Source organism: Pan paniscus, chromosome 4 (assembly GCF_029289425.2).
Source record: "Pan paniscus chromosome 4, NHGRI_mPanPan1-v2.0_pri, whole genome shotgun sequence".
NCBI lineage: Eukaryota > Metazoa > Chordata > Mammalia > Primates > Hominidae > Pan > Pan paniscus.
The window spans coordinates 143,543,017-143,559,592 of NC_073253.2; the positions used below are offsets into that span (position 1 = coordinate 143,543,017).

Here is a 16,576-nt window from a genome sequence, read left to right on the forward strand (position 1 = left end):
CATACCTCATAAATGCTAATGTCAGTGTTCCTTCCATTAGGTCCCAGTTTGCTTCATTGGTTCATTGCCTAAAAATAAACAATATTTCCCCAGGTGCCAAGATATAAACCTAGGTGTAATCAGTCTAATCTGGGTTTAATAGATTCCAGTTTTGTAAAATAAAGGAGGTTTGAGATTTTCACTTATTTCATAACTAAGTCAAGAAGCTCATACTTAGTCTCTTCTAGTTCATGAAGTTTAGAATTCTTAACAGTCCCACCTTTGGGGAAGATAGAAAATACTTCTTACCTCAAATAATCAAATCATTGGTCAGATAAGAAGTGGCAGTTCAGTAACAAGGACTGTAACACAGCCCAGGGTGTGGCACCGTGCTTTGAGATCCTCTGGATGACCTCACAGGAAAGGTGGAGAAACCAAGCCTTGCATATATATAAACATGACCCCTTACCTGGGATATGGTCGATGCAGCTGTAGTGACAATCTCAGAGCAGCTTCTACACCACAGCCATTTCCAGCATGAAGATCACTGGGGGTCTCCTTCTGCTCTGTACAGTGGTCTATTTCTGTAGCAGCTCAGGTAAGTTAAGGTCAGACAGTGCCCTATATAGCCATTAAGATTGTTTTCATAAATAATCCCTCCTGCGATGTGAGCATCTCAGAAACATCTGGTTGTAAGAATTTAAAGTGTACTGGTTTGTAATAGGATCTTATGTTCCATCTGGAGTTTGAGAGACTTGAGTCCAATGTCTTCACTTTCAAGGATTCTTATTTGCATCCATAGAACAAAAAATGATCTAATTTCTCTGTAAGTCTTCCATTTCTATGTTCATATGGACACTGGAAGTTGTCAGTGTTATTAGATATACCATTTCTTAGTGCAAAGATACAGAAAAACTTGGATGTCTTCCCAAATCAGTTTGGGGGGATTAAAATAAAACACAAGTCTCAAAAAGCCAAGGGTCAACAATTAGACTTTTATACTGTGAAAAATTAATTAAAGTGTTTCCAACCACATAAAGACATTCAATTGCATTTCTTTATGTCAATTGGGAAGGAAAGGATATCAGAGATGATTCTTCAGGCTCTTAGGAGTGATGATTTTAATACTTCTTATTGCTACTTGACTTTGGCCATTATCAAAAACACTATGAGGTTCAGAAAACATTCCATGATCAATAAATAGAGGAAAATTTTATAATTCTCTTACCTAAACCAAGGGTTAACCTAACCCATTGGCCATTCAACTTCCTCAGCAAACAACTAGGATTTTGCATAAGGATGGACAGTGTGCTGAATCTCATTGCTAAAGGAAATGTAGAGTAATTATATAGGATGAAACTTATATTAATTAATGAGATTTAAAGTTTGCTTTATTTTTAACATATTCATCTGTATCTCTTTTTCAGAAGCTGCTAGTCTGTCTCCAAAAAAAGTAAGTATGTTGAATAACATTTTAATGTCAGTAACTATTGACTGTCATTTAGTCAACATATATGTAGGATAAATTATGTTTAGGGGGATTCAAGAGGGAGGCAAACACACATGGAGAAATGGTATCTGTTCTCCAGAAGGCAACTGAAGAAATATGACATACATATAAACAACCATATTTTAAAAATGTTTTTTAAAAATGCCAGAGTTAAAGAAGGGAGAACTGCCTTCCAGCTGAGAGGTTGGTGATGTTTTCATAAAAGGCATAACGTGTAAAAGGCAGAGCAAAAGTACCCTGATAAATTGCACAGGCTCTGGATTCAAATCCTAACTCTACTACTTACCAGCATTTATCTTCAACAAGTTATCTCTATTTCTAAGCTTTAATTTTCACATTTGTAAAGAGAGGTAATAGTAGAATTTACTCTAGTTGTTCTGAAGATTAAACAAGAAAATTCATGTAAGATTTAAGTTTAACGCCTAGCCCAGAAATGCCCAGCAATTGTTAACTGAGTGTAGCAGAAAAAAACAGAATACTAGTAGTGCTAGTATTTGTCATAGTGATAACACTAGTACTTAAAAAAGTGGCCAAGCAACATCTGAATATCTGAGCTGGGACTTCCAGCCCTTGTAGTATATCTAATAGTGGCCTAGCTTGGGGTCTGGGAGGAAAACAGGACATTTGCTTGTATACGACACAGGTGGACTGCAGCATTTACAAGAAGTATCCAGTGGTGGCCATTCCCTGCCCCATCACATACCTGCCAGTTTGTGGTTCTGACTACATCACCTATGGGAATGAATGTCACTTGTGTACCGAGAGCTTGTGAGTACCTCATAAGAAGAAAATGAGATCTGGAGTCAGTGCTCTCTACTACAAACGCTTCTACTTTCCAGGATCCAGCTTAAATCTCTATAAGCTGTAATTTATAATTATTCCCACCCAGAACAGCAGGTGGGGATAGAAAACTGACTGTTGCACAATCAGACAGGGTAGAGTCACCTGCTCTGCCAGCTTGGACTAGTCCCATCCCATCACAGAACCTCCAGTTCCTGTCTGTCAATTGTGAGAATCCAGTAAGACTGTGGATTCTCAAACTGCTGTCCTCAAAGCACAGAGGTTCTATAGAGGCAAGTCAGGAGTCACCATTAGGGTTAAAGGGACCATTTGGGGTAGTTTACAACATAAAGTTCAGCTTTGACTATTTTAAGTAGTGGAGTGCCATACAATATCATGTTTGAAGAAAGGGCCCTGAATCCCCACCCCCCATAAAATAATTGAAAACTACTACACTACCTGACTTAGATTCTAAGATAATTAACATTCTCACTGCAGGTTGATTCTTAGACAAAGTGTCCCTAGAGGTTCTTTATCTTCGAATTTCTAGAGGCTCTAAGTATCTGTAGCTTTAAGGGGGGAATAAGGCTACAAAAATGATTACTTTTCCTTTATCTAAAATAAGGGATGCAAGCCGTCAGTATTTGGACAAGAATACCACGGACATGTTTTGTTTAGGTATTTTCTTTGGCCCACAAAATGTTTTTGCAGAAATGTAGCTAGGCAGATGTCACTTCTTTGGTACAAGACATGCAAATTACACTTAACTGTCTCATAGCAAGTCCGCTGTGATCATCGTTAACTCTTTTAGGCCACTGGATTTTGGACACTTAGATCTTGCGTTTTCATCTTTGTGATTATCTTAGCAAGTGAGAACAACAAGCCCTTAGCCCAAAAGGACATGTCTATGTATTTATTCCTATTTGGGAGGTTTTATTTCACAAAAGGGAAAATTCTGTAACATAGGCAGACTGGGAAACTAGCCCTTGGCCAGGAAACTAGCTGTTTTCAAGGGACACTGGAGAGAAACATGATGAAAGTCCTCCTCACTAATGCAGGATCCAGCTTCGTCAAAGGACTTGCTGACCAGGAAAAGCTGAGAGACAGGCCCTCTCAATTTTGTCAGAGTACTCTTTCTTTGTTGTGTTAAGTCACTGGGTGGTCAGTGGGGCTCTGGAATCAGAGGAGGCAGCAGAGGGGTGGAATTATCACTGGACTAGGGAAATTCTGCTTCTTCCTCTGTCAGAATGTGCTTTGGCAAGGTCATTCATTTTCTGAGACTCAGTTTCCTTATCTGTAAAATGAGGTGCTGCCTCATAATCTCTATAGTTCCTTTCAGCTCTAACATTACATAAAATTTCCTCTTGTGCTAATGAATCTTGTGAACTGTGTCTTCCCTTAGGAAAAGTAATGGAAGAGTTCAGTTTCTTCACGATGGAAGTTGCTAAATTCTCCATGGACATAGAGAGAAAGGAATGATATTCTCATCATCATCTTCATCATCCCAGGCTCTGACTGAGTTTCTTTCAGTTTTACTGATGTTCTGAGTGGGGGACAGAGCCAGATTCAGAGTAATCTTGATTGAATGGAGAAAGTTTCTGTGCTACCCCTACAAATGCATGCCTCACTGACAGACCAGCATTTTTTTTTTAACACGTCAATAAAAAAATAATCTCCCAGAAAGTTTATCTTTGCTTCTGTTTGTGTTTGTTTCTTAGATCGGGGTATATAATAACACAATTATAAAAGAAAATTGAAAAACACACAAGTCTTGATGTTTAGGAAATACTTTTATACAAAGAATCCCAATCAGCTTCCAAGAAACACATGCACACCACACACACAAACACACACACACGATACACAGACATACACACACACACAAATGCCAGTGAACACCACACCTTCTCCTGGAGTCTTTATCCACTAGCGACAAGTCTATGTACTATACCGTTGCTTTACATTGGTCTCTTTTTTTAAAAGACCGTTAAAAGAGAACCTCTCTTGTTCCAGGAAGTCATTTCTGGAAGGGAAGTTTTTCTTCCTATTCCTTTCCAGAAACATACCACAATTTCTCATAGGCCAGCTCTTCTAGAGTGCTGATGGGAAAGCCACTGCTTCAACAGGAAGCATGTCCATTGTTGTAGAGATCTGATTGTTGAGATGTTCTACTTGTTTAGAATTGAAGACTACATTCATGAGGCTATCAACCATCAGCGCCAGTGAGACTACATAACAAAGAAGTTCACCCTTTTTGCCAATTAACAGAATTTTCATTATTTAAAAATGAATATTCTGTCTCCATTGAAATTTATTTTCTCCAGGATAAAAATCTCTGGTTAATTCAACCCTTTTTTCTCAAGTGTTATTTCCCTTATAATATTTCTATCCTGGACCATACTCCTTGGATCTGTTACAATTAGGCATTGTCCATCTTAAAATATGTTGGTATGTTGTCCAAAAATAGACTAATCACCAAATTTTTTTTTGTCCGACAGATACAGAGAAATTAAAACTACCACCTCTCTACTAAACCTTCCCTTCTATTAATGCAGCTGAATACGCCAAGGATCACGTTTACAATATAGAAACATCATTAGAATAAAATCTGACATGTTTGCAAATACCAGGCTTGCTGCATAAGAATAATGAGGAATGAACTAAAATAAAGATGCCAGGACTCCACCCTACAAATTATCATTCAATAGAACTGAAGAAAGCCCTAAACAATCTAATTTTTTTTTAATTGGTATATATTCAGAATTAGAAAATTCAGAGATAGATGTCTGACCCAGCTCAATACAAGAGGGTCCCGGTTGAAAGCAACATCACTACTGCATGAGATTAACAGGAAATCTCTCTTAGAGAAGGTGAAATTTCATTTGAGCCCAGCATGGCAGAACTGTGGTTATTCACCAGAGTCCTTCCTGGCACGTGAGAATGGAACCCAACCTCTACTTCTCTTACTAACTGGCTCATAACAACTCACCCTCTCCCAGCAGCCTCTGTGCAGATCCATGCAAATAGGTCTATTTGGACAAGAATTTAGCCAGAACATTCACTCAACACAGTATCCACAGCAAAGAAACAGTCTTCTCCAAGTTGTTGGTCACATCCTGCTTGTCCTCATTCTGGTATTGTGGTTTTCCTCTGGTAAGCATCTGGTTATTAATGAGCACTCCCTCTCTGTCATCCATAAAGTCTACGACCATACTTAGGGTAAAAAATGGTAAGTGCTAAATCACATCACAAAATTGTCAGATGGAAAATGGAAAATAGTTCTTACATTGACTACGAATTTTAAAAACTTCTTGTCTGCAAATAATTTTAAAGAGCAAATTTTGATCCTTTTCACTGTTTTCTTCTTTTTTAGATATTCTTAGTGAGACCAAATATTAGTTTGAGTCTGTATATGATTTATCAAGTTTTGTAAAAGTTGTTTTAAAGCTATTGCATTCATTTAAATTTTTAAATCTTGTTTTCAAACAGAATTTTATCATTTTGAAACATTTATTTGTATTTTTTAAATTTTATTATTATTATACTTTAAGTTTTAGGGTACATGTGCACAATGTGCAGGTTAGCCACATATGTATACATGTGGCATGCTGGTGTGCTGCACCCATTAACTCGTCATTTAGCATTAGGTATATCTCCTAAAGCTATCCCTCCCCGCTCCCCCCACCCCACAACAGTCCCCAGAGTGCAATGTTCCCCTTCCTGTGTCCATGTGTTCTCATTGTTCAATTCCCACCTATGAGTGACAATATGCTGTGTTTGGTTTTTTGTTCTTGCAATAGTTTACTGAGAATGATGATTTCCAGTTTCATCCATGTCCCTACAAAGGACATGAACTCATCATTTTTTATGGCTGCATAGTATTCCATGGTGTATATGTGCCACATTTTCTTAATCCAGTCTATCGTTGTTGGACATTTGGGTTGGTTCCAAGTCTTTGCTATTGTGAATAATGCCGCAATAAACATACGTGTGCATGTGTCTTTATAGCAGCATTATTTATAGTCCTTTGGGTATATACCCAGTAATAGGATGGCTGGGTCAAATGGGATTTCTAGTTCTAGATCCCTGAGGAATCACCACACTGACTTCCACAATGGTTGAACTAGTTTACAGTCCCACCAACAGTGTAAAAGTGTTCCTATCTCTCCACATCCTCTCCAGCACCTGTTGTTTCCTGACTTTTTAATGATTGCCATTTTAACTGGTGTGAGATGGTATCTCATTGTGGTTTTGATTTGCATTTCTCTGATGGCCAGTGATGGTGAGCATTTTTTCATGTGTTTTTGGCTGCATAAATGTCTTCTTTTGAGAAGTGTCTGTTCATGTCCTTCGCCCACTTTTTGATGGGGTTGTTTTTTTCTTGTAAATTTGTTTGAGTTCATTGTAGATTCTGGATATTAGCCCTTTGTCAGATGAGTAGGTTGCAAAAATTTTCTCCCATTTTGTAGGTTTCCTGTTCACTCTGATCCGTTTCTTTTGCTGTGCAGAAGCTCTTTAGTTTAATTAGTTCCCATTTGTCAATTTTGGCTTTTGTTGCCATTGCTTTTGGTGTTTTAGACATGAAGTTCTTGCCCATGCCTATGTCCTGAATGGTAATGCCTAGGTTTTCTTCTAGGGCTTTTATGGTTTTAGGTCTAACATGTAAGTCTTTAATCCATCTTGAATTAATTTTTGTATAAGGTGTAAGGAAGGGATCCAGTTTCAGCTTTCTACATATGGCTAGCCAGTTTTCCCAGCACCATTTATTAATAGGAAATCCTTTCCCCATTGCTTGCTTTTGTCAGGTTTTTCAAAGATCAGATAGTTGTAGATATGTGGCATTATTTCTGAGGGCTGTGTTCTGTTCCATTGATCTATACCTCTGATTTGGTACCAGTACCATGCTGTTTTGGTTACTGTAGCCTTGTAGTATAGTTTGAAGTCAGGTAGCATGATGCCTCCAGCTTTGTTCTTTTGGCTTAGGATTGACTTGGTGATGCGGGCTCTTTTGTGGTTCCATATGAACTTTAAAGTAGTTTTTTCCAATTCTGTGAAGAAAGTCATTGGTAGCTTGATGGGGATGGCATTGAATCTATAAATTACCTTGGGCAGTATGGCCATTTTCATGATATTGATTCTTCCTACCCATGAGCATGGAATGTTCTTCCATTTCTTTGTATCCTCTTTTATTTCATTGAGCAGTGGTTTGTAGTTCTCCTTGAAGAGGTCCTTCACATCCCTTGTAAGTTGGATTCCTAGGTATTTTATTCTCTTTGAAGCAATTGTGAATGGGAGTTCACTCATGATTTGGCTCTCTGTTTGTCTGTTACTGGTGTGTAAGAATGCTTGTGATTTTTGTACATTGATTTTGTATCCTGAGACTTTGCTGAAGTTGCGTATCAGCTTAAGGAGATTTTGGGCTGAGACAATGGGGTTTTCTAGATATACAATCATGTCATCTGCAAACAGGGACAATTTGACTTCCTCTTTTCCTAATGGAATGCCCTTTATTTCCTTCTTCTGCCTAATTGCCCTGGCCAGAACTTCCAACACTATGTTGAATAGGAGTGGTGAGAGAAGGCATCCCTGTCTTGCCAGTTTTTAAAGGGAATACTTCCAGTTTTTGCCCATTCAGTATGATATTGGCTGTGGGTTTATCATAGATAGCTCTTATTATTCTGAGATACATCCCATCAGTACCTAATTTATTGAGAGTTTTTAGCATGAAGGGTTGTGGGGGCTGGAGCCAAGATGGCTGAATAGGAAAAGCTCCGGTCTACAGCTCCCAGCGTGAGCGATGCAGAAGACGGGTGATTTCTGCATTTCCATCTGAGGTACCGGGTTCATCTCACTAGGGAGTGCCAGACAGTGGGCGCAGGACAGTAGGTGCAGGGCACCGTGCACGAGCCGAAGCAGGGAGAGGCATTGCCTCGCTCAGGAAGCGCAAGGGGTCAGGGAGTTCCCTTTCCTAGTCAAAGAAAGGGGTGAAAGATGGCACCTGGAAAATCGGGTCACCACTCCCACCCTAATACTGCGCTTTTCCGATGGGCTTAAAAAACGGCGCACCATGAGATAATATCCCGCAGCTGGCTTGGAGGGTCCTATGCCCACGGAATCTCGCTGATTGCTAGCACAGCAGTCTGAGATCAAACTGCAAGGCGGCAGCGAGGCTGGGGGAGGGGCGCCTGCCATTGCCCAGGCTTGCTTAGGTAAACAAAGCAGCCGGGAAGCTCTAACTGGGTGGAGCCCACCACAGCTCAAGGAGGCCTGCCTGCCTCTGTAGGCTCCACCTCTGGGGGCAGGGCACAGACAAACAAAAAGACAGCAGTAACCTCTGCAGACTTAAATGTCCCTGTCTGACAGCTTTGAAGAGAGCAGTGGTTCCCCCAGCACGCAGCTGGAGATCTGAGAACGGGCAGACTGCCTCCTCAAGTGGGTCCCTGACCCCTGATCCCAGAGCAGCCTAACTGGGAGGTACCCCCCAGTAGGGACAGACTGACACCTCACACGGCCGGGTACTCCTCTGAGACAAAACTTCCAGAGGAATGATCAGACAGCAGCATTCGCAGTTCACGAAAATCTGCTGTTCTGCAGCCACCGCTGCTGGTACCCAGGCCAACAGGGTCTGGAGCGGACCTCTAGCAAACTCCAACAGACCTGCAGCTGAAGGTCCTGTCTGTTAGAAGGAAAACTAACAAACAGAAAGGACATCCACACCAAAAACCCATCTGTACATCACCATCATCAAAGACCAAAAGTAGATAAAACCACAAAGATGGGGAAAAAACAGAGCAGAAAAACTGGAAACTTTAGAAAGCAGAGCGCTTCTCCTCCTCCAAAGGAACGCAGCTCTTCACCAGCAATGGAATAAAGCTGGACGGAGAATGACTTTGACGAGTTGAGAGAAGAAGACTTCAGACAATGAAACTACTCTGAGCTACAGCAGGAAATTCAAACCAAAGGCAAAGAAGTTGAAAACTTTGAAAAGAATTTAGACGAATGTATAACTAGAATAACCAATACAGAGAAGTGCTTAAAGGAGCTGATGGAGCTGAAAGCCAAGGCTCGAGAACTACATGAAGAATGCAGAAGCCTCAGGAGCCAATGCGATCAACTGGAAGAAAGGGTATCAGTGATGGAAGATGAAATGAATTTTAAAACATTTTAATGAGAATTTCTTAATTTTATTCTCTGCAATAGGATGGACTGGTGCAATTTTTTTTTTTTTCTTTTTTAACAAACGAGGGAAATTAAGCTAGAAAGCATAGGTGGGGACCTAGGATTAAATGCCATATATTCTAATTCCAAGTCCAAGTCCAATCCTCTTTTCATTATGCCACCCTGATTTTCAACATCAGTATGGTATCATTGACTTAAAATCTAGGGAAAATAAGTTATAACTAAAATATCTTTACATTATGTCTAACATATGACCTGTATGAGCAAAAATCAGTTTTGAGAAAGCATCAATGAAGCTGAGATCTCCCCAAGTCATTACTTACCCACAAAGAAAAGCATTGTTTCCCAATGAATAAATAATTGCAGGAAATAGTTTGCAGTAATCAATTTGTATGAGTAAAAATAAAGATATTTTATATTGAGTATTTCCTCACAATGACTGTATACTACTCAAAAGCCCTAGCAATTTTTTTTTGTCTAACTTTCAAATAATCTAAGATAATGATGGCTAACACTTGTTTTAGACTAGAACTTGTGAAATATGTTTTATGTTTGTTATTTCATTTATTTCTCTCAATTATACTATGAGAAATTTCCTGTTATCCACTGAGATTTGGCAAGAAGGAATTTATAGAAAACCACAAAGTTAGTTAGCATTTTTGCCTTGATGATTTGACTTTATACCCCATATGTTTAATCACTATAGTCTACAGCCTGTGTACATGAAAGCTTGCAGGTAAATTGTAATAGATATATTGATATGACACAGGTATACTCTGTAATAGATACATTGATCATGACACAAGTATACTCTGACACTGGGAGCTCATCTTTACCCCTGTGTGTGGTACACATAGAAAGACTTATGTCAATCCCTGCCAACTGTACATGAAGATCAGGTAAAGATATCAATGGAACCATGATATAGAATGTGCACAAAATATACGTCTTTACTTTAATAATTCCTCACTGTCAGGAATGGAAGAGAGCCAGTCAACAGCCTCATTTTATGGATGGAAACACTGAGCTCCAAAAGCTGAAAATGCTTCATTGCTTATGTGGAAGACCAAGAGAAGAACCCAGGTCTGCTTAGTCCCAATCAATTCAGGGACCAAATACTATTTCCAGAGTTTTATCCACTATATCTTATGATACCTGGAAATCAAATTCCTTCTACTATGATATGACCTAGTACATATATCTATAAAGCACTTTATAGTTTACAAAACACTTTCATAGCCCAGTTGTAGGGCTGTAAGTGGCAGACGGGTCTACTGGCTCAGGGTCTAAATAACGTTTGTTCTGCAGACTTACATAAAAAAGCTAAGGAAACATCTAGCTTCATAGGAGACCAGGGCAGGCTTAGTTCTGCAATCTATATGACATCCAAAGTGGACACCAGACTGTTGATAATGCTGACCTTTTTCTTCCAGCATTTATCAAAACTCATGACCTTAAAAGTATCCCCAATCTTTCTGAAATTAAAGTCTAGATTTGGTCTACAATGGATACATTCCCAGAATCCTTTTAATATTTATAAATGAATTTAAAAATAGTTATTGCTGTTCAAATTTTAAAACCCACCTATAAGCAAAATATAGAAGATACAATTATGGAATACAGAACAGAACATGCATATTTTTAATCTATGAAATATAAAAGTAAAAATAGAGGTGAAAAATCGCTAGACAAAAGTGCTGATTGAGGGAAGTGTATGGAGACAGATGAACTACTTATTGGGTTATGAGATACTGTCTGAAGATGATGACATAGAAATAGTGACTAAAGTACATTACTTTAGGTTACAAAGTTAACAAGCAGAATTTTAAAAAGTCATGATATGCCTATCAAAAACTGGGATGAATGAAAAGGAAATGTAAATTAATACTTTTTTCCTCCACAGATGGGAGTCAACAAATAATTTTAGCTTGTAAGGTAATAGATGTATATTATTAAGAATTATGATGGCAATAATCTAAAAACAGAAATGGTTCAAATGAGTTCCCACTGAAGTGTGATGCTGATGATAAAAGACTGGTTTTTCATTATAAACTGTTTAATGTCAATGGAATTTATAAGTATTTCTTACAATGACATATATATTAACTTTATTAACTTTCTTTCCTTCTCTATTCTTAGGAAGAGTAAATCATTCCCACATGGGAAGCTGCTAACTTGCCGTCATATGAATGTGAAGTGAATTTGTTTTTAAAATTTTACCTTTTGAAGTTTAGGTATTGGAGAAGAAGTGATTTCATTGAGATTTGTCTCTCTGTGTGATCATCAGCATTTGCATCTTTATGGTCTTTATGAATCCTTCTCATCATTGTTTTCATTATAAAACTCCACCAAGCAGCTCAGGAGAACACAATGAACCCAGGAGACTCATGGGCTTAACCCAACCTGAACATTTACAAGGTATGTAGCCCGCGAAAGTAATTTAATGTGTATCTAAAGTATTTCTTTCCTTACTTATAAAATAAAGAGAATAATCACCCCTAATTACACATGTATGTTGTGGGAGTCAGATGAGATAATGCATGCAAACATGCTTTGTAAACTATAATGTCCTACAAAAATCTAAAGAAACAATTATGATCTGAATGCCCATCCTTCTCCAATATTTACTAAGGCCTAAAAACATAAATCACTTTCTTTGCAACATGCATGGCATATTAAAGAAATACAACCAGTAATTTTTCAAGTTTTTTTCCCCTTGCTTGAAAAATGAAAACATTTCTATTCGTTAGAAATTGATATTAGAAAGTGAAAAGGAGAATGTATAACTTGGAACATACAAAGATTATACACATTCGTTTACATAGTTTGTCCCATTAAAACATGGCCTGTTGAGCTAAATAGTATGGGTTTGCAACATAAAATGAGATATTTACATAATCTCAAAGAATCTCGTCATAAAATGTTTATTAATTATGAAAGAAGAGTAACTTTATAGTAGAAAAATCATTCAGACACTGCCCTTACTCAAGTGATCAAAGTTGACATCATTAATGATAGGCAAATCAACATCATATATACTGGCTGAAAAGATACAATATGCAGAACACAGAATAACGTTTGGATTTCTCTAACAAAAATGCACAACCTGAATATAATCATTATGAGATATCAGACAAACTCAAATTCAGAAACATTCTACAAAATCACTGGTCTATAACTACCCAAACCAAGAAAGCACTGTTTCAATGTTATGCCTTGAAGAAGACTGAAGAACATGATAATGCATGATCCTGAATGGGTCTTATTATTATTATTATTAATGGGAAATAATTCACAAAGCATAAAATTCATGGCTTTTTGTACCCTGAGAGACAGAGAGAGAGAGAGTCAAAATTCATGTTTTTAAAATATAAATTTCAGTAGTTTCTGGTCTGTTAACAAAATTGTGCAATCATCACCGCTATCTAATTCCAGGACATTTCATTACACCAAAAAGAAACTATTCCCTTAGCAGTCACTCCTATCTACCCCCCTACTATCCTCCCAACCCCTGGGAATCACTAATCTAATTTCTGTCTGTGGATTTGCTATTCTTGACATTATATATAAATAAAATCATGCAATATGTGCTTTTTGCGTCTGGCTTCTTTTACTTAGCATTAACTTTTCAAGGTTAATCCATGTTGTGGCATGTATCAGTATTTCATTCCTTTACACAGCTGAAATATATTCCATTGCATGGATATATGACATTCAATCATTCATAAATTGATGGATAGTTGGGTTGTTTCCAATTTGGGGTTTTATAAATAAAGCTGCTATGTACATTCATGTATAAGTTTTGTGTGGACATGTTTTCAATAATCTTGAATAAATACCTAAGAGTGGAATTGCTAGAAATTCTATGTTTAACTTTTTGAGGAGCTACCAAACTATTTTTCAAAGCAGCTTCACCATTTTACATTTTCATTTACATTTATACCAGCGATGTATAATGGTTCCAATTTCTCTACCTATTCACCAACACGTCACCTGTCTTTTTTATCTTAACCATCCTAATGGATGGGGAGTGATAACTGATGTTGATTTTCATGTCCCTAATAACTAATGGTGTTAGCGGTCTTTTCATGTGCTTATTGACCTTTTGCATTTCTTTGGAGAAATGTCCATTCAAATCCTTTGCTCATTTTTAATCAGATTGCCTTTTTATTATTGAACTGTAATTTTTTATATATATTCTAGATACCAGTGTCTCATCAGATACATGATTTGCAAATATTTTCTCTCATTCTGTGAGCTGTCCTTTGAGGCACAAAATCTTTCGATTTTCATAATGTCCAATTTACCTATTATATCTTTTGCCTTGTACTTTTAGTGTCATATCTAGGAAATCATTGCCTATTCAAAGGTTACTAAGATTTACACTTTGCGTTTTTTCTAAAAGTTATTTCGTTTTTAGATTTTACATGTAACTCTCTGATCCATTTTCAGTTACTTTTTATATGTGGTATCTTACGTTATTTTGCATGTGGATATCCAGTTGTCCCAGCCTGAATTTTCGAAAGATTATTCTCCAAAGAATTGTCTTGGCACCCTTGTCAAAAATCAATTCGCTATATACCCAAAATATACAAGGAACTCAAACAATACAGTGACAAAAAAACTATTAAAATTGGGCAAAGGACCTGAATAAACATTTCTTGAATGAAGACATACAAATGGTCAACAGATATATGAAAAAATGCTCAACATCTCTAATTACCGGAGAAATGTGAATTAAAACCACAATAGTATATCACTTTGCACCTGTTAGATTGGCTAGCATCAAAAAGATGAAAGATAACAAGTGTTGATGAGAACGTGAGAAAAAGGAATATGTACACTGTTGGTGGGACTGTGAATTAGTACAGTCATTTTGGAAAATGACATAAAAGTTTCTCAAAAACTAAAAATTGAATTACCATGTTATCCAGCAATCCCACTTCTGGGTATACACCCAAAGAAACTGAAACTGGTAGTCGACGAGATGTCAGCATTTCCATGTTCATTGCAGCATTATTCACAATACCCAAGATATGGAAATAACCAAAGTGCCCATCAACAGAGGAATGAATTTTTATTATTATTATACTTTAAGTTTTAGGCTACACGTGCACAACGTGCAGGTTTGTTACCTATGTATACATGTGCCATGTTGGTGTGCTGCACCCATTAACTCTTCATTTAGCATTAGGTATATCTCCTAATGCTATCCCTCCCCCATCCGCTCACCCCACAACAGTCCCCGGTGTGTGATGTTCCCCTTCCTGTGTCCATGTGTTCTCATTGTTCAATTCCCACCTATGAGAACATGCAGTGTTTGGTTTTTTGTCCTTGTGACAGTTTGCTGAGAATGATGGTTTCCAGCTTCATCCATGTCCCTACAAAGGACATGAACTCTTCATTTTTTATGGCGGCATAGTATTCCATGGTGTATATGTGCCACATTTTCTTAATCCAGTCTATCATTGTTGGACATTTGGGTTGGTTCCAAGTCTTTGCTATTGTGAATAGTGCCGCAATAAACATACATGTGCATGTGTCTTTATAGCAGCATGATTTAAAATCCTTTGGGTATACACCCAGTAATGGGATGGCTGGGTCAAATGGTATTTCTAGATCTAGATCCCTGAGGAATCACCACACTGTCTCCCACAATGGTTGAACTAGTTTACAGTCCCACCAACAGTGTAAAAGTTTACCTATTTCTCCACATCCTCTCCAGCACCTGTTGTTTCCTGACTTTTCAATGATCGCCATTCTAACTGGTGTGAGATGGTATCTCATTGTGGTTTTGATTTGCATTTCTCTGATGGCCAGTGATGATCACTTTTTCATGTGTTTTTTGGCTGCATAAATGTCTTCTTTTGAGAAGCCTATGTTCATATGCTTTGCCCACTTTTTGATGGGGTTGTTTTTTCTTGTAGATTTGTTTGAGTTCATTGTAGATTCTGGATATTAGCCCTTTGTCAGATGAGTAGGTTGCAAAAATTTTCTCCCATTCTGTAGGTTGCCTGTTCACTCTGATGGTAGTTTCTTTTGCTGTGCAGAAGCTCTTTAGTTTAATTAGTTCCCATTTGTCAATTTTGGCTTTTGTTGCCATTGCTTTTGGTGTTTTAGACATGAAGTCCTTGCCCATGCCTATGTCCTGAATGGTATTGCCTAGGTTTTCTTCTAGGGCTTTTATGGTTTTAGGTCTAACATGTAAGTCTTTAATCCATCTTGAATTAATTTTTGTATAAGGTGTAAGGAAGGGATCCAGTTTCAGCTTTCTACATATGGCTAGCCAGTTTTCCCAGCACCATTTGTTAAATAGGGAATCCTTTCCCCATTGCTTGTTTTTCTCAGGTTTGTCAAAGATCAGATAGTTGTAGATAAGTGGCATTCTTTCTGAGGGCTCTGTTCTGTCCCATTGGTCTATATCTTTGTTTTGGTACCAGTACCATGCTGTTTTGGTACCAGTACCATGCTGTTTTGGTTACTGTAGCCTTGTAGTATAGTTTGAAGTCAGGTAGCATGATGCCTCCAGCTTTGTTCTTTTGGCTTAGGATTGACTTGGTGATGCGGGCTCTTTTGTGGTTCCATATGAACTTTAAAGTAGTTTTTTCCAATTCTGTGAAGAAAGTCATTGGTAGCTTGATGGGGATGGCATTGAATCTATAAATTACCTTGGGCAGTATGGCCATTTTCGCAATATTGATTCTTCCTATCCATGAGCATGGAATGTTCTTCCATTTCTTTGTATCCTCTTTTATTTCCTTGAGCAGTGGTTTGTAGTTCTCCTTGAAGAGGTCCTTCACATCCCTTGTAAGTTGGATTCCTAGGTATTTTATTCTCTTTGAAGCAATTGTGAATGGGAGTTCACTCATGATTTGGCTCTGTTTGTCTCTTACTAGTGTATAAGAATGCTTGTGATTTCTGTATATTGATTTTGTATCCTGAGACTTTGCTGAAGTTGCTTATCAGCTTAAGGAGATTTTGGGCTGAGATGATGGGATTTTCTAGATATACAATCATGTCATCTGCAAACAGGGACAACCTGACTTCCTCTTTTCCTAATGGAATGCCCTTTATTTCCTTATCCTGCCTGATTGCCCTGGCCAGAACTTCCAACACTATGTTGAATAG

The 16,576-nt window shown here is 37.8% G+C and overlaps 1 protein-coding gene across 1 annotated transcript; it reads left to right on the forward strand.

The window, feature by feature from the left end:
- The first annotated feature begins 455 nt into the window (after nt 1-455).
- SPINK7 (serine peptidase inhibitor Kazal type 7) lies at nt 456-3,952 on the forward strand. Its single transcript, XM_003829059.5, has 4 exons — nt 456-577; nt 1,407-1,432; nt 2,133-2,257; nt 3,672-3,952. The coding sequence occupies exons 1-4, from the start codon at nt 517-519 to the stop codon at nt 3,715-3,717; spliced, it is 258 nt and encodes an 85-aa protein (XP_003829107.1). The 5' UTR covers nt 456-516; the 3' UTR covers nt 3,718-3,952.
- Nucleotides 3,953-16,576: the final 12,624 nt, after the last annotated feature.